The sequence below is a fragment of the Strongyloides ratti genome, scaffold srae_chrx_scaffold0000004 (assembly GCF_001040885.1).
Source record: "Strongyloides ratti genome assembly S_ratti_ED321, scaffold srae_chrx_scaffold0000004".
NCBI classification, from domain to species: domain Eukaryota; kingdom Metazoa; phylum Nematoda; class Chromadorea; order Rhabditida; family Strongyloididae; genus Strongyloides; species Strongyloides ratti.
Genome location: NW_020171512.1, coordinates 130,944 through 153,315, shown reverse-complemented (window position 1 = coordinate 153,315; position 22,372 = coordinate 130,944). Strand labels below are relative to the sequence as shown.

Genomic DNA, 22,372 nt, shown 5'->3' with positions numbered 1-22,372 from the left:
TATCCTGTAATAGATACATATATATGATGCATCATAAGTAAAAATTGATGAAGTACAAAAAATGTAATAATAGAAATAATTACAAAGAATATGAAATTAATATGTAGGAAGATTAATATAAAAGCACAAACAGGTATTTATGTTTATATAAATTAGGTATTATTATCATATATGAAGGTTAATCGAGAATTTTGAGATAATGTAAAGTTAATCTAGTTTCGTTATATTGAGAATTATTATTCTCCATTTTAGTGAGAGAATTCTATACTTAATAAATTTATTTAAAGATATGGATATAGAATCTGAAAAAAGAAGAGTTAGTGTAATAACACAAATTGATCCACATAGTTTTAAAGAATTATCAGGTAATTTTATTATTTTTATAATTATTTCTTAATATTTTTTATTTTATATATTAGAAAATGGAAATTTATCAAGAACAGAAAGTGATAATAAAATGTATGATGGAAATACATATAGAAGAGGAAGCCGAAAATTAACAACAACACTTAATCATTTAGCCTTATTTAAAGATGATGAAATTCATCCACCACATGGGCATACAACATTTTTTTCACCTTACATAACACCTGGTCCTGGAGAAAGAGCTCAAAGTGAAAAGAAAAAAGCTAATTTAGGTGTTATGTTAGGTGTTTATCTTCCAACAATTCAACATATACTTGGTGTAACAATGTTTATTAGATTATTTTGGGTTGTTGGTATTGCAGGTGTACCACATACAATGATATTATTATTTTTATGTTGTTCATGTGTAAGTTAAATAATAAATATATAAAAAAAATATATATATAATTTTATTTATTCATAATTGGTTAAAAAACAAATTTAGACATTATTAACAAGTATATCATTATCAGCTGTAGCAACAAATGGTATTGTTGAAAGTGGTGGTTCATATTTTATGATATCAAGAAATTTGGGTGCAGAATTTGGATCAGCTGTTGGTATATTATTTTATTTAGCAAATACTGTAGCAACATCAATGTATCTTGTTGGTGGTGTTGAAGTAATGCTTCTTTATATATTTCCAAATTTAACAATAGGTGGTGAAGAAGTTCATGGTGATACAAGTGTATGGGGAATGATGTCACATAATTATCGTATTTATGGAACATTATTTCTATTATTAGAAGTATTAATATGTGCAATGGGTGTAAAATTTGTACAATTACTTGCACCAATATCACTTGGATGTGTTATCTTATCAATTCTTGCCTGTTTTGGTGGTGGTATTGAAAAAGCAGTAACTCATAGTGGTCTTCATGTTTGTATGTTAAATCAACAATTATTACCAACAAAAATATTTTTACCTGATCATGCACCTTTAAGTGATGTATGTAAATATTGTATAAAATCAGAAGGTTTATCAGATGATTTTTGTCAAAATGAAACAGAAACATTATTTTGTTCACATTTTGCAGCTGGAAATTTAAAATGTATTAATGCATTTCCTGGAATAAATGCAACAATTTTAGCATCAAATATGGTATCAATGTATATGAAAGCTGGTGAATCATTACCTGATATTAAAGCTGATGTTGGTTTAGAAGTTTTTCAAGATGTTGATACAACATTTTTTGTTTTACTTGCTATTTATTTTCCAGCTGTAACAGGAATATTTACTGGAACAAATATGAGTGGTGATTTAAAAGATCCACAAAAAAGTATACCATTTGGAACAATAGCAGCAACACTTTCAACATCTTTTATATATTATGCTTTAGCAATATTATTTGGTGCATCAATACCAGGTCCTGTATTAAGAGATAAATATGGTAAAAGTCTTGCATCAAGTTTAGTTGTTGCATCATTATCATGGCCATCACCATGGGTTGTTATTATTGGATCATTTTTAAGTACATTTGGTGCTGCATTACAATGTTTATGTAGTGCACCAAGATTACTTCAATCAATTGCTAAAGATGATGTTATACCTTTTTTACGTCCATTTGCTCGTGTTACATCAAAAAATGAACCATTTTTAGGATTATTATTTACAGCATTTATTGCTGAATTTGCAATCCTTCTTGGTGCTGTTGATGCAATTGCTGAAGTTTTAGATTTTTTTTTTCTTATGTGTTATGCATCTGTTAATCTTATTTGTGCACTTCATTCACTTATGAAAGCACCTAATTGGAGACCAAGATTTCGTTATTATCATTGGTCATTATCATTATTAGGTGCATTTTTATGTTTTTTTATAATGTTTTCATCAAGATGGCAATATGCATTAATATCTATTTTTTTAACTATGACAATATATAAATATGTTGAATGGAAAGGGTAAGTATAAAAAAAAAAGTATATATATATATTTATTATAAAAAATAATAGAGCTAAAAAAGAATGGGGTGATGGAATTCGTGGATTAGCATTAACAACAGCTCAAGTAAGTCTTTTAAATGTTGAAGATAAAGATCCACATCCAAAAAATTGGAGACCACAACTTTTAATTATGTTAAATAGTTATATGTCAAAAGATATTATTGATATGAGAAGTCTTAGTTTATTACATTTAGCTTCACAATTAAAAGCAGGTAGAGGTTTAGCTATGGTTGTTACATTAATAAATGGTGATCCTGGTAAAAAAGAAGATAAAAAAAAAGCAAATGATATAAAAGTAAGACTTCAAAAAGATATTGAAGAAACACGTTTAAAAGGATTTGCCAAAACATTAATATATTTTAAAGATCAAGTTCCTGGATGTATAAGTGCATTATTTCAGTCAGTTGGAATTGGTGGATTAAAACCAAATACTGTGTTAATAAATTTTCCAAAAACTCAAGGAAAATTTCAATTTACAGAAAAAGATTTATTTGCAGAAGAATTACTTAAAGGAAGTAATTCAGAATATTGTATTCTTATAGCAAAAGGTATAACTGATTTTCCAAGTAATGATGAAAAACTTCGAGGTAATGTTGATATTTGGTGGATGGCAGAGGATGGAGGTATATTAATGTTAATGGCATTTTTATTATCACAAAATAAAATATGGAAAGGATGTACACTTAGAGTTTTGCTAATTGCAAATTCTTTTAAAGGAAATACTAAAGATATACAAAAACAATTTGAAAAATTTGTTTATCTTTTAAGAGTTGATGCAAAAGTTTATGTAAGTAAAAAAAAAAAATAAACATATTATTTTATTGTTCTAATAACTTTTTCTAAAATAATTATTAATTAAAGATTGTTGACCAAAAAACACCTGATTCATCAGATAATAATTCTTTAAACAAAACTGATATTAATGATGAAAAAAAAGATAATTCATTTTCTAATAATTCAACACCTAAAAAAGAAGGATATAATAATGTTACTTTTACAAAAGAAACAGATGAAATACAAATAGATCTTGGTAGTCCATATGATTCTAATGAAAGTGAAAATGAAAGAGATAGTACAATGAATTTTAAGATGAATGAAAATTTAGGATGTGTATGTTTCTTTTATTATGATATATATCTAAAAAACATTAATATTATTTTTATTTTATTTTAGAATCATAAGATACGTGAAGCAATGATGTTAAATAATATTATATGTGAAACATCAAATGACAGTCAATTAGTATTATTGTCATTACCAAAAATACCTCGAAACAAAGATCAAATAATTGATGATTATATTACATATCTTAATATATTAACAATGAAATTACCGAGAGTCCTACTAATCGGTGGAAGTGGCAAAGAGGTTGTTGCAATTACATCTTAGTTTTTATTTTTTTTTTTTTTAACCATATGATAAATTTAATTTTTTTTATTTTTACATTATAAAACAATTTTTTATTGTTAAGTCATATATAATTCAATACATAATTTTCAATACATCTTTGCATAATATTTTTAAGTTATAATAATAAAAGAAATATTAAAATAAAAATGAGAACATTTTTTCATTTTATAATATTTTTAAATATTCACATTTATTTATTACATTTATAGCATAATTAGAAGAAAAACTAATTTTTAAAGATTCTTTAAAATTTGTGTCTTTTAAAAACAGATTATTTATAGGCAATTTTGATACAAATTAGATTTCTGGACATCCAATTTTAAATGATAAATTGAAAAATGTACATTTGATGTGTATATAAATATTATATTATAGAGGATTTAGATGTCATGCTAAAGAGATAAGATAAAAAAAAAAAATTATTTCTTATTATTTTAAATAAAAAGATATTTGATTTTATTTTTTTTTGTTTAATATTTTCCTATATAATGTGTTTATTTTATTTAAAATATTAAAAAAAAATTTTTTATCAAATATATTTACTTCTATATATGTATATATTTTTTTTTTATATTATTGAAGATTGAAAAGTATTCAAGTAATTTTATTCATTTGCATGTTAACATTTCTATGATGTAAAAATTATATAAATAAGAAAAATATAATTATTGAAGATGTATGAAAATGATTTTAATATAGAATATAAGTGTATGGTAAACGTATTACAGTTATTAAAATGAATTAATATTTTCTATATTTGATAAACAAACTTTTGTGTAATAATCAGTAGGTCAATAAACATTTTAATAATCCTATTTAATATTTTAATTCATTAATTAATGTTGTATGATAATTACTAATAAATGAAATATTTTTTACCTATTTTGATATATGTTAAAATATTTTTCTTATTTATTTAAATAATTTAATTAGATAAATCAAAGAAATTTTAATTTTTTAATAGTTAGCTTTTACAAAAAATTTTTATTTTTATTAAAATATTAAAATAGATTAATGGCATTTACTTCTATATAAAAATTAAAGTTGATTTTAAGAAATTATGTCAATGTTCAATATTATAAATCTAGATGCAGTTTCAGTAAAACCTTTATTTTATTTACTGTTTTCTGAATATTAAATGATACTAACATATACATTTATATTGTAATCATTAATATATTTTGACGTAAAATTCTTTATTTTGATATTTACTTAAAATTATATTTTTCTTTTTCAAATTTATTACCTTTTTTTTATAATAAAAATTGTCATTTTTATTTTAGTTTATTATTTCTATATTATTATCAATAAATACTATATTTTAGTGATTGCCTTTCATTGAAATATACCAATCTAACTAAAAAAAATAATTATTTATAGTTGGAATTAAACAATTTACAGATTGAAACTTGTTTAAACTTATTAAAATAAATATATTATGATTTATAAGTTTATATTTATAACATCTAATGTTATTTAGTAAAATAATTTTAATAACCTTTTTATTTAAATTTAAAAGATTATACTTCGAATATCTTATAAAAAGAAAAATATTTTTAATAATATATATATATACACTTTTAATTTTTTTTTATTGAAATTTATTGAAAAAATATTATGTTTTAAGTAAATTATATATTTTTCTTATATATTTTAATTTAACAAATCATATTTCTAATTAGTATTATAATAAATATAATTGAAATTATCACAACATATATGCTTAATTATTGATAGCAATCTTTTATTCTGTACAATAATATATGTTAATTTTTTATAATATCACCTTTAAAAGGAGATAAGAAATTATTATTAATATTATATTTATATATATGTATATACATATAATAAATTGTATTTTATAAAAGAAAAATTTTCTAAGATAAAAATTGTTTTTAAACATTATTAAAATTTAACTTACATTTATCCTTGGAACATTATTTATCAATGTATGATTAAATAAAAAAATTTTTTTTAATAATTATATTACTTTATTAACAATAAATACCATTGAAGAAATTACGTTTTTAGTAAATATAATTGGTTTCAAATTTACAAACTCATAAATTTAATGTATAACAAGGAAGCACTTAGCGTGATTTTTAACCCTAATGAAAATCTATTTTAATGTACTTTATGCTTCTTGCCATTTTACTTATACATACTTAAATTTATTTTACTAAAAAAATTACTATAAGTAGCAATTTAGATATTTTTTTCATCTCCTTTCCTAAAAATATTATTATTATTTAATACTTTTTTTCAAACATAAATAGTAACACTTCTAAAAGATAGTTAATATTTAATTTTAAAAATGAAAAATTTTCTTTCAAAACTTTTTATCTACCTTAACATTATTATTTATACATAAAATTTTAATTATAACAATTAAAAGTATTTAAATTATAAAAAAAATCAAATATATAATATAATAATAATAATAAAAATTTTATAATAGCATTTATTACGTATATATCAGTAAAAATTTGTGGCTTCTATTTAAATATATATTTATTACTATACAATCCTAAAAATGTTTCAAGGATCACTTAATGTTTGTATTTTTTTCTTTAGTAAACGGTGTGACGTCGGAAATAATATATCTACAATTTATATAACAAACTTAACTTCAAAGGCAAAAGAAATATTTTTGACATTATAAAACTAAAAATATTTAAACCATTGCTTTTAATAGAGACAAAAATTAAATTAAACACTGCCAATTTATAAAAAAAAAATATATTTTATTTAACTATGCTTTTATCTTTATAAATAAAATAACTAGTTTTTGATTTTTCTGTTAAAAGATTTTTAAAAAAAATCGTTAATTTTATCTAATTTTAATAATTTAACTGATAATTACAAGAAATAAAAAGATTTGTTTTTACATATATTTTTCTTTTTAAATTTTTTTTATATATATAGTTAAAATATATATGTAGTAGAAAAAAAAAAAAAGTTTGATAAAATATTAAAAACACTATCTTTTTTTTTATTTTAATATTAAGATATATTTAATTAAATAATAACTTTTATAATTATATATAACAACTTTTTTTTTTATCTTTATAAAAAGAATATAAATATAAAATATAAAAATATGTTCTTATCATATATTTTTTTAACGTCATTAAACTTATTAAGAGTTTTATATCTTTTTTTTTAGTTATAATAATTTTTATAATTACATTAAATGATACTTTTTAATTAAATAATATAATTGTTTCATTAAAAATTATCTTTATGTATATATAAGCAGGGTTTTTAAAGTATGTTTACGTATTCTAATTTCTTTATAATTTTTTTATTTTTTTTTTGAATTTTTATGTTTTATACATCTTCTAAAAAGCATAAATATTACAAATTTACATAAAAAAATTGGTCATAAAAAGTTATAATTTTTTTTTGTAAATTATGATATGTTAGAAAAAAAATGTTGTTGTAAGTATTGAAATAAGTTACTACTTAATATCAAAATATATATAAGGTAAAGAAAAATTTTAATAATTTTTTGACTATAGAATCTGTCTAAAGTAAAAATAATAAAAAAGAGATTAAAGATAAACTAAATTACATGATTTTTCATTATTTTAAGTAAACTAAAATTAAAATTTGACATTTTTTTTAATATATTTTGATATTACGAAATAATATTTCTCAGTATATTGAAACACCTAACTTTAACTGATCATTACATATGAAAAAATTTATATTTGTTTATGTCTAATTTTTTTTATGTAATATCGCAGTATTTCTGCTTTCAGATAACATATATTTTGCTGCAATCAAAAAAAAAAAACTATTATATTTTATAATGAAATTAACATCTGCATACATACTTGTGACACACTATACATTAATCATACATAATTTTTTTTTAAATATACTTTATGAAAAAAAAAAAATAAAATAAAGACCTTTCAAAATTTTCAATACTAATTCATATAAAATTTTTAACTCATTTCAATATATATCATTTTGATCATAAATTTGTTTAATTTTTTTTTAATAGTTTAATAATTTATGTTAAAATTTGAATTCTATCAAATAATATTAATCATTTATTAAATAAAAATAAATTAAATTAAATAATTAATTTCATTTTTTATTTAATAAAAAGAAATTTTCAATAAATATTGGTTTTACTAATAAATATTATTTTATCCCAAACTACTCTTTTTAATATTTTTATTAAATTATTTTTTTATTATATTAATATTTAATTTTTTTTAAATTTAAGACGACATTTTTATAGATAAAAATTTTTAACATAATTTCATTTTTCATCGTATATTTTAAAAGTTTATTTATTTATATAAATGAATAACTTAGTCTACTTACTGGGATTCTCATATTTTATAACTGTTTTATTTGGTTTTATTGGAAATTTATGGGTTATTTTTTCTGTTATAAGAAGTTGGAGACCAAGAAATTCTATAGGATTTTTAAATCCTAGTGACAGATTAAGATCATATATTGGTGGATTAGCTGTAGTTGATTTAATTGTTATATTATTATTACTTTTAAAATTAATATATTTATTACTACCAAATATTACAGTATCTAATGGAAATTGTCGAACAATATTTTTAATTGATAATATCATTCGTTTAGCATCATTAACATGTTTATTTTGTATATCTGTTGAAAGATTGATAACTATTAAAAAACCATTTAGTACAAATGTAAGAATAAATATCTATATTATTTTTTTTTATTTAACTATTAAATATAATAAAAATATTTACAGGTTCGAAGACATTGTATAAAATTTTTACCATATGTTGCTGGAACAATAGCAATATTTTTTCTTATAATAATTATAATGGATTCACTTACTGTAATTGCTACTAATAATTATTTAAATTGTGGGCAAAAATCATTAAAACGAATGGGTATACATAATGTAATATCAACTTCAATACCAATAACATATATTATTTTAACAACATTTGTATCATTAAATTATCTACATATAATTCGACATGTACGTAGAAAATTTTGGAAAAGAAAATCAAGAGTTTGCGCAAATACACGTTCCAAAAATCCATTAATAAGTGAACCAAAATATATGAAAGGTATGACATGGTCAATTGTTACTGTAGCAGTTTTTCATTTATTTTGTTTAATACCATATTGTATTATTCGTCTTTTACCTGATATTATATGGAAATATATTGATAATGATCTTTCTAAAGGATATATACATTCACAAATAAGACCATTAATTCAAGTTAATTCAAATAATGGATTATTTGAAGAAATATTAAATTTTAAATTTCTTGTATTATTTGTAAATTGGTTAACTTACACAAACTCTGCCGGCAATTGGATATTTTATGCAGCTTTAAATAGACAATTACGTTCATTAATTAGGTATAATTTTAAGTTCTTTTAAATATATAATTATATTTAACTTCTTTTTTTTTTTTAGAGCTACTACAGAACGTCGTAAACGTAGTACATTATCACAAATAACTTCACCATTAGCTGTTCAACATAGTCTTAAACGTCAAGTTGCACAATCATTACGTTTTTTTAGTACACTTAATAGTCACAAAACATTAAATGATAGTATAAATAATCAAAATATTACAAATGGTATAAAAATTGAAAAAAATCCAAGAAACTCTGATGCTTATCAAAATTTAACAGATGCTGATTCATTATCACATAATACAATGTCATTTAGAAATACTTGCAATACAAAAAAAAATAGTAAAATATCTATAAGTAGTCTTTTCCCAAGAATTTCACAAAATTCTAAATTAAGTAGAACAACATCAGATGTAGTAAGTAGTGTATTAATAAGAAGTACAACAGAAAATGAAAAATATATGACTGTATCAATAGCTGAAACTGACTCATTGAATAATTTTAATGAAGAATTTGTGTAATTTTTTTTTTTAATAAGAAAATTTAATAAGTTTTTTTTTAACACGGGTTTTATAATATGTTCTTGTCAAATATATTTTAATATTATTTCAAAAAGAAAAAAAATTTTTTTTTATTATTTGCTATTAAATAATTCTTATTAAAAGAATAAAAATTTATATAATTAAAAGGTTTAAAAAAAAAAATATTTATTAATTGTTGTGAGATTTATTTTGCGTTAACTAGCATTTTTTATTTGTAATTTCAATATTAACTAATGGAAATGTTCCAACAACACCATTTAATATTCCTTCAGCAATACCATTTCCTAGTGTTCCTGTCATCTGTATGAACTCTCCCTTCTTAAATATTTTTTTTTTAAAATCATTTATATATTAAAAATAAAAAATTATCTTACCACTAATTTAAATGCACCTTTATCATATATATTTGGAGTACGATTTTTAATAACTCTTACCCAAACAGGAAAAATAATCTTAAAAATATTATTAATTTAAAATTTATTATAAAATTTACATTTCCCATTTCTTTAAAAGAATTTTTTTGCCTATTTTTAATAGTTTGAGGATGTTCATTACTAGAATGACTACTTAATCTTTTAATATCTGACATTAAAGATGATCTTGTTGATGTTTTTGATTTTGATTGAATAGTATTAATTGTTGGTTGTATAGGATTATTTTTAATATATAAATTAATATCTTCACCACGAATATATTTTTTAACAAAATTATATGGTATCTGTCCATATACATCCATTGCATTTCTTGCAACCCACCATTGACTATCAGAATTATCAACAACATATAAAAGCTCTGCTTTTTCAAAAGGTAAATCTGTCCTACGTTCCCCATTAAATCTATATAAACCAATTACTTTTTCTAAACATTTTTTAGGATAACTTTTTTTTAATGCAACTTTATATAGTGTTTGATATTTATAATATCTCATTAAACTTCCCATATCTTTAAATTGTTCACTTTCCCCTATCTGATAACGTATCTCACCATTTTCATTTTCTTTCTTTTCAATTCTATAATTTCTAATTCCATTTATACCATTATTATCAGTTCTAAAATTAATAATTTTTTTAACAAAAATAAATAAATAATATTAACATACTTTACAGATAATGAAAAACCACCAATTTGTGTAGAAGATGCTCGTAAAATAAATGTTCCAGGTTCGAGATCATTTTCTGATAATAAACGATTAACCTCTTCACGACTAATATCACCAAAATAATAAAACATCCATTTAAAAGGATCAAATAATGTTACATGTTTTTTTAAATTACCTTCTGTTGTCATAATTGTTAGTATTAATTAGAAAAAAAAAAAATTTTTTTTTTTTTTATTATAATTTTATCTACAACAAAATATTATTTTAATAGAATATATTTTAAAATAATAATTATTTAAAAAATTTTGATGTACAAAATTTATTCATATTATAATTGTATATTTTATCAAAAAAAATTGCTAAAATCAATGATATATTATTTTTATATATTAAATGGAATTATGACTCATTCAACATTTTAATGTTCATAATCAATCACGATGACAAGTTTATAAACAAAAGCAAATTGATAAAATAGTAGTTATATATATATATATATATAAATAAGATAAATAAAAAAAATTTTATCAACATATATAGTATGTCATATATAAAGAAATACTATCTAATATATATATATTGGTTTTAAAATTATTCTATATATATTTAAATGTTTGTAAATAGTAATTGTAAGTCAATAAAAACAAACCTTGACTCAAAACTATTTAAAAATATTTTAAATGAAGGTCGTGGTTTTACATTAGAAAATAAATTATTGGTATAATGATATTCTACTAATCTTTAAGTTTAATACAAAAAAAAAATATGAATTTATGAATAATATAAAAAAAAAATTACAAAAGTATGAATATATAAAAATTTATGTATTAAAAAGTTGTTCATTTCTATATAATAAAAATGACTTTTATTAAACTTATATAAATATCATTTATTATATATTTAATAAGAATAATAAAATAAGTAAAAAATAAAAAAAAAAATGACATTAAACTTTATGTAATCTTTAAGTGCTAATATAAGAAAACAATTTATAAATGCTATTGGAGAAGTGCATTTAAATGGAGTTAAAAAATATTAATAGAACAGATAGTATAAAGATTATTATTCTTAAAAGTTATTATTATCTAATAAACAATAGATGTTAAATAAATTGTATATTTAATTTTAACACTATTCTTTTTTGATATTAATTATAATATAAATAATAAAGTTTTTATTACACTTTATAAATATATTATAAATAAACATCACATTACATTAATTTTTAAATAAATTTAATTTATCGTACTTAACAATGTTTTGTTTTATTAATATAGAACATATCTAACAGTTTTAAATATCTTATTTTAAAAATAATATATTAAACATTTATTATATATAATAAATGGCATATCCAATTATTAATATTTTAAAAATGCATAATATTATTCTTTAATCTTATCATATAAAGATTATTAATATTATACATTTTAGCTTTTACAAAAAAAAAAAAATAATTTAATAAAATATTTAATATCTTGTGATATTAAATTATTTTATGAAAAAAGGAAAAAAATTTTTTAATAAAAGTAAAAATTATATCTGTTAAAATATATTTACCATAATTTATCTTAACATCTGGTATAAATATAATAAAATTATTTGGAAATAATATAATGCAAAATATATTTCAAGTATTGTTGTGATATATAACAACTCAAATGTGACATTATGTATAGGGTCTTTCAAAAATATACTACTCTTTTATATATCTCAACTTCAAGAAAAACTATTAATATGGGGTACCGCCATTATGTTAAGAAATTAATTTAACCTTAAATAATATATATATACGATAAAATATTTAAATTTTTTTTTTGTTATTTATAAAGACAATACATATATATATTTTGTTCATACTTAATTTAATCATTTATTTAAATTTATTTAATGAAATTTAATGCAAAAGAAGAAAAAAAAATTTATATTATAAAAATTCATCATGTAACTTCTTTTAAAATTAAATATAAGTTGTTTTCTATAACTTTTTATTAGAATAATTTAATAAAAGTCAATAGATTATTTTAAAATTAACAATTGTTTAAATAATATAAGTGACAATTTAACTCTATTTCTTTTTATTGCTTTTCTGTGTATTTTAATAATATCAAATTTGTAATAAAGTTAATTGAAATGATTTAAATTTGGTAAAAAGTAATTATTTTAAGTGATTATATTGTTTCATTTAATTTATATTTATATATATATATATTTGAGATATCATAAAATAAATTATATATATATTCAATAATAATTAAGACTATTTTAATATATTAAAAAAAGATATATAAAAATAATGAAAGTGATATTGTATAAAAAAAATTTTTATTATTTAAAAGATAATAATACTTTTATATTCTTAATTTTTTTTAAACATAACTTTAGCTTAATATATAAATATATAGAAGGGAAAGACATAATTATAAAATAAAAATTAAAAAAAAAAAGTATTAAAGTATTATATATATAATTATATTGAAAAATTAAATTTTTATACATTTATTATTCAATCATTAAAATAAAAATAAGATTGATTATAGAATGTAAATATATTAAAATGAATTGAAAATGTTATGTTCAGGTAGTTGATAATTTTACTTTTATTTTATAATAATTAATCAAATGCCATTGTTAAATGACAAATCATACAATCCGCTTGTTTGAGGACCCGTAAGGTGATTTATAGTTGGTGATTGCGAATTGTTAGATGGTACATTTAAATCAAATTGAGATGAAGAATCATAGTCATTTGGTGAAAATGAAATGTTATGTTGCTGTTGTTGTTGTTGATGTATCGCACTATTTATGGATGTGGCATTTGATAAAGAATGTAATTGTGGACAATATTTAACATGATTACTTGTTTTTGTTGTTAAATAATTAACAACATCATCATATGATCTTCCAAATGATGTTATTAAATGAAGAAGTTCTTGTTCAAATGATCCATCATGATTAATATTATTATTACATGAATTAATTTTATTCCTCATAAGTTCCATTTGATCATTATATGATACTGAAGGTGCCATTTGTAATGACATTGATGGTGATAAGTCATGATTTCTTGACATTTGATTATAACTGAGATTTGGATGAGATATTGTATTTTCTAATACATTCATTGTTTGATGTCTTTGGGATAAATTATTTTGTTCAAAAGGTAAATTTATTACCTGATGACTAATACTATTATCATTTGTATTACGAAATGACAATTGTATATTATTTTGCTTTATTAAATCATCATGAATTTGCTTAAAAAAAATTATCAATAAACGTATGATAAAAATAATTTCTAACCTGATTATATGAATCATAATGTGGGGAATCATATGAATTTGCATAATTTGGAATACTTCTACAGGCAACAACTGTAATACGAAGATTTGTAAATCTAAATATTTATTATTTTAATAAAATATAGTAAAAAAAAAAAAAACCTACTCTACAGTATTTGTTAAGTTTGTATTTCCTGATCTTATAACATTTGATGAAATTGTTTTTGTACTATTTTTATAACTATATTCACTTTTTAAATCTATTTTCAATAAATCAAGAACCTCTCCAATTTCAATAACATTTTTAAATGCAGAATAGACATTTTTAATATTTTCAGAAACAACAATATCTTTGAAATAATCTATCAAACTTTTACTTTGTAATTTCTTTAAATCTAATGGTTCTAAATATACAATATGATTGTTATTTTTAATGACAAAACATATACATGCACTAATTACAAATGATATATGTATCAGTATAATCGAATTATATGATTCAATCATTTGTTCAATTTCTCCAAAATCTAAAAAACCATATATAACACCATTTTCCCATAAAGTTTTAACTTCCGTTTTATTATCATTAAATAGATGTAATAATTCTAACATACCACGCCATATACTAAATCTATATGATTTATCTGATGAATCACTATGTAAATGTGGACAAAGAACATTTTTAAATGTTATTAATTCTTGTGATAAATGTGGATAATTTATTTTTGAATCTTTACACTCTTTACATTTCATTTTTCCTCTAAAAACGTTAAAATCTCTATCTAATAATGTTCTTTTACATTCTGCATTAGATGAAAAATAGCGTGAATAAAGATTTTTAAATTGTTCTAAATTAACACCATTATCACACCAATTTAATATAAGACCATCACATGTATATGTTCCATATAACCAAAAACATGTTGCTGTATAACTACTCATCATTCTTTGAACCTGACAATCTTGATTTCTTCTTGTAGCAATTGTAAATGGTAATGATAATGTATGAACAGATAACATATGTCCTGAAGGACTATATAATTTTCCCATGATATGAAAATAAAATAAAGGCCGTTTACCTGTTTGAAGATTTGCTCTTGAATCAATTAATGCATCCTAAAAATTTTTTTTATAAAAAAGAAAAAATTTTTTTTAATTAAATTTACTTTTTGTCTTGTTGTACATAATAAATGTGGATATACAGCAGTCCATGTTTGATGTTTTGTATCAAATGTTGCTTTAATTGATATAATTTCTTTACTATTAACATCACTTTTTTTATGAGCTGTATTACCACCTTCTGCTGATGCTACAGCATTATTACGTTTAACACCTGTTGATGGTTTCATAGCTAATAAAGCTGCAGAACGAAAAACATTTAATGAAGTTATTGGATATTCAGCTAATTTACGTCTACGCATATCATTTTGTATTTGTTGTGCTACCTCTTCTGATACAATTTGTACATTAAATTCTTTAAACACAATACAATGAGCTAATGAATCAATACTAATTGGAAAAAGATTGTTTGTGACAAGAATTGGACTGGAATTTGCCTCATTACAAGCAATAGAATCAAGTAACAATTTATCTAATGTTATATAAATTGTTTTTAATATTTGAATAATTATATACATATTACTATTTTCCTGATGACATTCTATATCTGAATAAAAATTAAAATTTAACATACATTTAATTACAATTATTCCAAAAAAGTAAAATGTATTTGTATAAAATGAAGCTAATTCTTCTGTTACTTTTTTTTTTATTGTTGGATAAGATGAAATATTTAATACTTGTTTTTCTTTTAAATTTTTCCATGCTATTGAACAATATTCTTTTGAAAATTCTCTAAATCCTCCAAGAAGACGTATTGTAAGATTTTTAATTGTTAAAATAATATCATCATAACAATATCTATTATAATCTTTTTGAATACCATTTTTTTCAATATTTAAATATTTAAAAAAAAAATCATATAATTCATAATAAAAAACTTTAAATTTTGTAAAAGAGACATGTATTTTTTCTTCTATTGCTTTAGGCATAAACCATTCTGGTTTTATTGTTTTGTTTGCTAAATTTTTTAATGTTGAATCTAGTTGTTTTAAAATTTCGCTTCTTTTATACATAGGTAATAAATAATATGAATTATTTCCTTCTTCTGTATTAAATCCTTGTGATCGATTTAATATACCAATTGAATTCCATGCAATTAAATTCCATTCGTCATAATATTCTAATATATTTTCTTCACAATCTCCAGGTGTCATTACATTAATCGATGAATCAAATATATATTTAATCTTATAAAAATGTCTTAAAATATCTTCTATTTTATTATTATCACAGCCATATTGAGTTGAATTATTAATTTGTTGAGAATGAGATGTTTGATTGGTAAAACAATATGATGATGCTGGACTTGGTTGCCATTCAGAAAACTTAATTTAAATTAAATAAAAAAAAAAATTTTTTTTGACTTACTAATTCTGATAAACCAATATGAAGTGCTTCATTAGCTTCTTTAACTCCTACAGGCATATCAAATTTATTTTATATTTTTATATATATATATTTTTTTTTAAAATTATGTTATTTTATTTTTCTTAACTATAAACATTTATTAGTTAAAAATTTTAAATACCATAAGATGATTTGTAATATAATAAATATATCTGAATACAACTAAAATAAATAAAAAATATAAAGAAATATAATTTTAAACAAAAAAAAAAAAATGCTTATAAATTGTAAGAAAAAAAAACATATAATTAAGTATATAATATTTATTTATTAATAATACAGTAGAAATTATTTACATAAATGTTAAACATAAAGAATCTTTAAGTAGAAAAATGTCAAAAGGCATGAATTATATAAAATTTATGTATGAGCGAGAAAACTGATGTTTGAATACCTTAAATTTAAAATGATATTTCAATAGGTATATATTAAAAATGTGATTGAAGTAGTAATATAAATTACCATATTAAATTGAAGTTTTATAATTATTAAAATAAAGTATCGTGATGATACTTTAAAAATATCATGTTGTTATTAATCAATATTGATTAAAAGAGATTCAACGTTATTTTGTTATTTTTTAAATTTTTCTTCTCATCCATATTTTAGATAAAGAAAATTATCACTTATAGGTTTCTTTTTTCGTGATAAGAATATAGAAAGTACCAATTAACAATAATTTTTGTATATCTCTTATCAAATGTTATATTTTTGATAAACATCTATTAAGAAAAAATATTTTTAGCACGTTATTAAATCATTGTGTACATAACTTATAAGTCAATGTGTAATTATTTGTTTTATGTATATTAATTAAGAATATAAAAAATTTAAAATATAAATAATGAACTATTAAAGATTATATATATAAAATAATTTTTAACATTTAATATAAATAAAACAATAAAATATATGTTTAAAGTAACATAAATTAATATTGTAGTTTTTTTTTGACATATTGTAAATATTTTGATGTCTTTGTGATATGATAAAATACACATTTAAATGTTAATTTAATTAATATGTATAAAAAAATATATATATATAAAAATTTTATCATATTTTCTTGAGAATTTATAAATCATTTAAATTAAAAAATTTTAATATATAATAAAATGCAAAATCAAGGTGAAAAAAATTAAATGTTAAGTAATGCTTATAATAATAATGTGATAGAAAAAAAATATATATATGTTAATAAGAAATAGTTTAGAAAATCAAAAGATTTATAAATTCAAGTTAAATTAATTATTACATTTTATATTAGTGTAAATTACGAAATAAGATTGATCAGTAAAATCATATTATCTATAAAAGGTAATAAATCTTTGGCCTTTGTGTCTATTGATGATTTGCTATGTTAAAAATGTAATGATTATTTGCATATTATAAATTGCAAGGCACGTGTAATTTACAATAACAATATTAGATACATTATACCATAGTTTAAAATTATATTTCTAAAAATGTTAAAAATAAAAGTAATTTGATAATCGAATTAATATATAAAAAAAAAATTAACAAATATGTGTAAGATATACTATTAAATTGTTGTACTAAAAAGTATCATTTAATTATTATTTTAGTAAAAATAACAAATAATATTACTTAATAAATATTTTAAACTAAATATTAAACTTTAACTTGTCATTTGTTTATAAATTAAATTATTAAAAAAGATATATAAAGAATGTAAATAAATAATTAAATATACATATTATTACTTATATATTGTGTTAATTATACAGTCTTTAAAGCTAAATTCATCTATTAGAAAAATATTAAATAAATTATATTAATTAAAAAATAAGCTGAATAAAAAAGTACATAATAATGATAAAAATACAAAATACTGTTGTCATATAACAAATTAAATTTAAATGTTCATATTATAAATTAGATGTATTAAAATGTCATTGCTTTTTTTGGAAATTATAAAAGACATATTGTCCGCCTTTAATTGACTTTAATTTAATAAATTAATTTAATTATGCTTAGAATAAATCACTTCATACTAACTAATTATCATCTCTTTTAAAATAAATCTGTTAAACAGATATGTCTTACATATTTAAATTATTTTTTAATATGGCAGAAATAATTTTTTAAAAAAAAGTAAATATATATACTTTTAATATTTTTGTAAAAAAATAAAAACTACGTAATTATTTTTAGAGTTATTATGACTATTATTTTAAACAACATTTTTATAGTTTTAAATTATAAAATTAACTTTATTTATTTTAAAAAAAAAGATGACATGAAGAAAAAGAAAATTATTATAACTTTAATAAGTATTTTTTGATCATTGGCCGATTGTTTTTAAATTTAATATTCTTTATATAGATAACCTTTTATGTAAAATATTTAAAACTTACATTAAAAAAATTTGTTTAAATTTTACACAATCTTCTAAAATCATCTTAAATAACTCAATTACCATTTTAAAATGTTTATTGTTATTTACTAATTTTATTTTTTAACAAATTGAAAGATATATATAAAATAATTAATATTTATAAATGCATTGAATAACAAAACAACCAAGAACTGACAATGTTATCAAATAATTTTTTTTATATGATTTGAAACATCTTTATATTTCTTATTTTGTATTTTTAAATTTTATTTTTTCGATGACAACAAATATTGAATTTTTATAATTAACTGTTGTCATGGTTTTTTTTATATTAAAATAATACAAAGAATAATTTTCTAATTTAAAATTAACAATAAGAATTAAAAGGATGATTTATCATATAATAAATTATAAAATATCATGATAAAAAAAAATAAAATTAGAAGAGATATTTTTTAAAATATTTAGAAAATTCTGGACCTCGATTATTATATCTTAAAAGTAGTTATGTTTTACTTTACAATTTACCAAATTCTCTTGAATTAAAATTTTATTTTTAATAAACAAAGTGGTTATAAATAATTTATTTGGTGAATAAAATTTTTAAAAAAAAACTTAAAAATAACATTTTATAGTACTTAAATTTTACTACATTTGCTACATTTTCATTTAGTAACATTTTATTTTTTATTAATAAGAATAATTAGCAAATTTCTAAAAATATTTTTTTTTTATAAAATTGTCTTGTAAAAAAATTTGAAAAATAATTAAATTATTTTATATAACTTCTTAAAATCAAATTATTTTATCTATTACCTTTTCTTATTTTTTATAGCATATAGTATTAAATATAAATATTTATCAGACATTTGCTTACCATTAATCAACTTGATTGGTTAAGTTTTATTTTTGTTATATCTTTACAACATTTATAATTATAAAATTTAAGGGGGCTTAAAGGTAAAAATTATTTATTGTTATAATCTTGATGTCATTTTAATAAATTATTTTACACATTTTAAATCACTTATATGAATATATTTATTCTCTAAAGTGTTTATTTTTTTTATCATAAAGTAACAAAACAATTAAGATTATTTATTTTTTTTTTAACTTACACATTTTGATCAATAAAAAATTTTTTAGGTTATTGTTATAAATATTGTAAATCAATCAATTGAAACAATTTTTTATTAACTACTAAAATTATTATTAAATTACATTGATTTAAAGTTGTATTTACTTTCTTAACCTTTTAAATGTTTATTTATGCATTTTATTAACTTATATACATAGAATATTTAAACTTTGATAGTTTATAATTATTTTAAATCTTTTAAAAAAAATAAAACAACAGCCATTTAACTTTTTGTAAAGATTTTTTTTATGTATTATGATTATATATTTGAAGGTAATAGAATTCCTAGATTAAAAATTAAATTTAACTTTCTAAAAATCATTTGAAATTTTTCTACTTTGAACCACATATCATTATTTATAATATACAAATTATTATCTAACGAAAAAGATTGTATTGTATTATTTGACTTACTTTAAAATATATATAACTTATAATTAATATGGTTTATAGACATCATAAATATATGATAATATAATATTTTATATCTCATATCATCTTTTTTTAACAGTATTTTTATTATTTAAAATTTAAAATAAATGTTTTAAAGGTTGTTTTTATTTATGATAAAATATTTAAATCATATTCATTATTAAAATTATAATATATTTACTTATTTTGATTTTAAATTGATAAAATAAAATTTTCAAATTAATTTTTATAATTTAATATTAAATGTTTGTAGAATAGGTTGTTATTTAAATTTTTTTTTGCAGAAAAAGATATTACCTTGGTCATCATGCAATAAAAGTAAAGTTATATATTAAATTAGTTAATTTAACCTATATAATTACAATTAGTTATTATTTTTTATATGTTATTTTAATGAAAATTTATTTCCGTTTAACAGTAAAATGTCATCATCGTATTTGAATTTTTTTTCCTTATGATTATAAGTTTTAAAATCTATTTATAAAAAATAAATGGACAAAAAAAATATTTTTTAAATTGATTTTTGATTAGTTTTTTTTCATATATTTTTATCCTATATTAAGGAAGACAGCTGTATTGATTAATTTTTTGGTACAAAAATTTTATCCTTAAGAAATGTAATTTATCATAGAACTATAGTAAATTTTTATTAAATTTTAAAATATATATATAGAAATTAACATCATTAGTCTATGGAATTTTTTCTTAATTATTTTAAAAACATATGTAACCTTTTTTTGTACTATTTTATCAAAAATCAAAAGAAATTTTTAAAACAATTAAAAATCATTAAAAAAAAAATTGAATAATTTCCACACTAATATAGACAAATATTTAAGAAATTATTTTTACTACAATTAATATCAATTACCATTTTTTTTATTAATTTAAAGTACATAGTAGTTTTATTTTAACCAATTATTTCTACTTAACGCAAATGTTAATATATTAAGAATAATAAATAAAAATAAAATATTTAAAATATTTTTTAGAAAATAATTTTTTTTTACACACAAAAATTGTTTATTATATTAAAATAAAATTTAGTTTTATTAAGAAGCTTTAAAAATATTAAGTATTTGAAATTTTTATATTTCTTTCTGTATTTTATTAAGAAAAAATCATAGATTATAAGAATGTTTTGTTAAATGAAAGGTTAATCTAATAGTATTGTAACTTTTTATTGACATTGTAACGCCTTATAAATTTTAATAAATAGTAATGGAGAATAAAAATTTTTCATATACTAAAAAATAATTTTTTTATTAAAATAACATTGATAACTTTAAATGAATTAATGTTATTATAAAATATTTTCTTTTTATGTATCTATTTAGTCAGTAATTTATCTTCAAATTCAGTTCTTTGTTTTCTGCTTATAATTAAATCTGAAAGTACATGAAGATTTTAGTGCTATTTTTATATTAATACCACATAATTTTGTTATTATATTTTAAAATAAATAAATACACAAAAAACATTATTATCAAAAATTATATTATATCTGAGAATGATAATTAAGTTAATTTGGAAAGTATGCATTTTTAAAACTTTAATCTTTTTTGTTAATCAATTTGTATATTCATTAAAGTTAATTACAATACAAAAAAATTAAAATGTTCTTTTAATTATGTCTTTAATTGAATGAATAAAATATTTTATTAATTCTACATTGAAATAAAATAAATGAATGCAATGAACAAATAATAACACAATTACAATTGAAACAAATTAGGATATTAAAAAACAATATATACAAAGGAATATATATTAACACTTTAATTATTTATTATTAATTAAAAAAATTAAAAATGTTAAAGCTACGCTTTAAAATTAACTACAAAATACCAATTCTTTTTG

At 18.8% G+C, this 22,372-nt stretch overlaps 4 protein-coding genes across 4 annotated transcripts; 2 read left to right on the top strand and 2 right to left on the bottom strand.

Annotated features, from left to right (window-relative positions):
- Positions 1-289: 289 nt before the first annotated feature.
- On the top strand, positions 290-3,735 carry SRAE_X000203000 (Amino acid permease/ SLC12A domain-containing protein; the record flags this gene model as incomplete). Its single annotated transcript, XM_024643185.1, has 6 exons — positions 290-365; positions 420-772; positions 851-2,304; positions 2,356-3,133; positions 3,208-3,456; positions 3,520-3,735. 6 exons carry the CDS (start codon positions 290-292, stop codon positions 3,733-3,735), a joined length of 3,126 nt encoding a protein of 1,041 aa, XP_024499501.1.
- A 4,340-nt stretch (positions 3,736-8,075) lies between these two features.
- SRAE_X000202900 (G protein-coupled receptor, rhodopsin-like family and GPCR, rhodopsin-like, 7TM domain-containing protein) lies at positions 8,076-9,653 on the top strand (the record flags this gene model as incomplete). The annotated part of the gene is made up of 3 exons (XM_024643174.1): positions 8,076-8,441; positions 8,507-9,132; positions 9,191-9,653. The coding sequence occupies 3 exons, from the start codon at positions 8,076-8,078 to the stop codon at positions 9,651-9,653; spliced, it is 1,455 nt and encodes a 484-aa protein (XP_024499500.1).
- A 219-nt stretch (positions 9,654-9,872) lies between these two features.
- Positions 9,873-10,961, bottom strand: SRAE_X000202800 (Adapter molecule Crk; the record flags this gene model as incomplete). Its single annotated transcript, XM_024643163.1, has 4 exons — positions 9,873-9,992; positions 10,049-10,126; positions 10,168-10,723; positions 10,774-10,961. 4 exons carry the CDS (start codon positions 10,959-10,961, stop codon positions 9,873-9,875), a joined length of 942 nt encoding a protein of 313 aa, XP_024499499.1.
- Positions 10,962-13,391: 2,430 nt separating this feature from the next.
- SRAE_X000202700 (Hypothetical protein) lies at positions 13,392-16,601 on the bottom strand (the record flags this gene model as incomplete). The annotated part of the gene is made up of 5 exons (XM_024643152.1): positions 13,392-14,030; positions 14,077-14,170; positions 14,221-15,170; positions 15,221-16,501; positions 16,545-16,601. 5 exons carry the CDS (start codon positions 16,599-16,601, stop codon positions 13,392-13,394), a joined length of 3,021 nt encoding a protein of 1,006 aa, XP_024499498.1.
- Between the last annotated feature and the right edge of the window lie 5,771 nt (positions 16,602-22,372).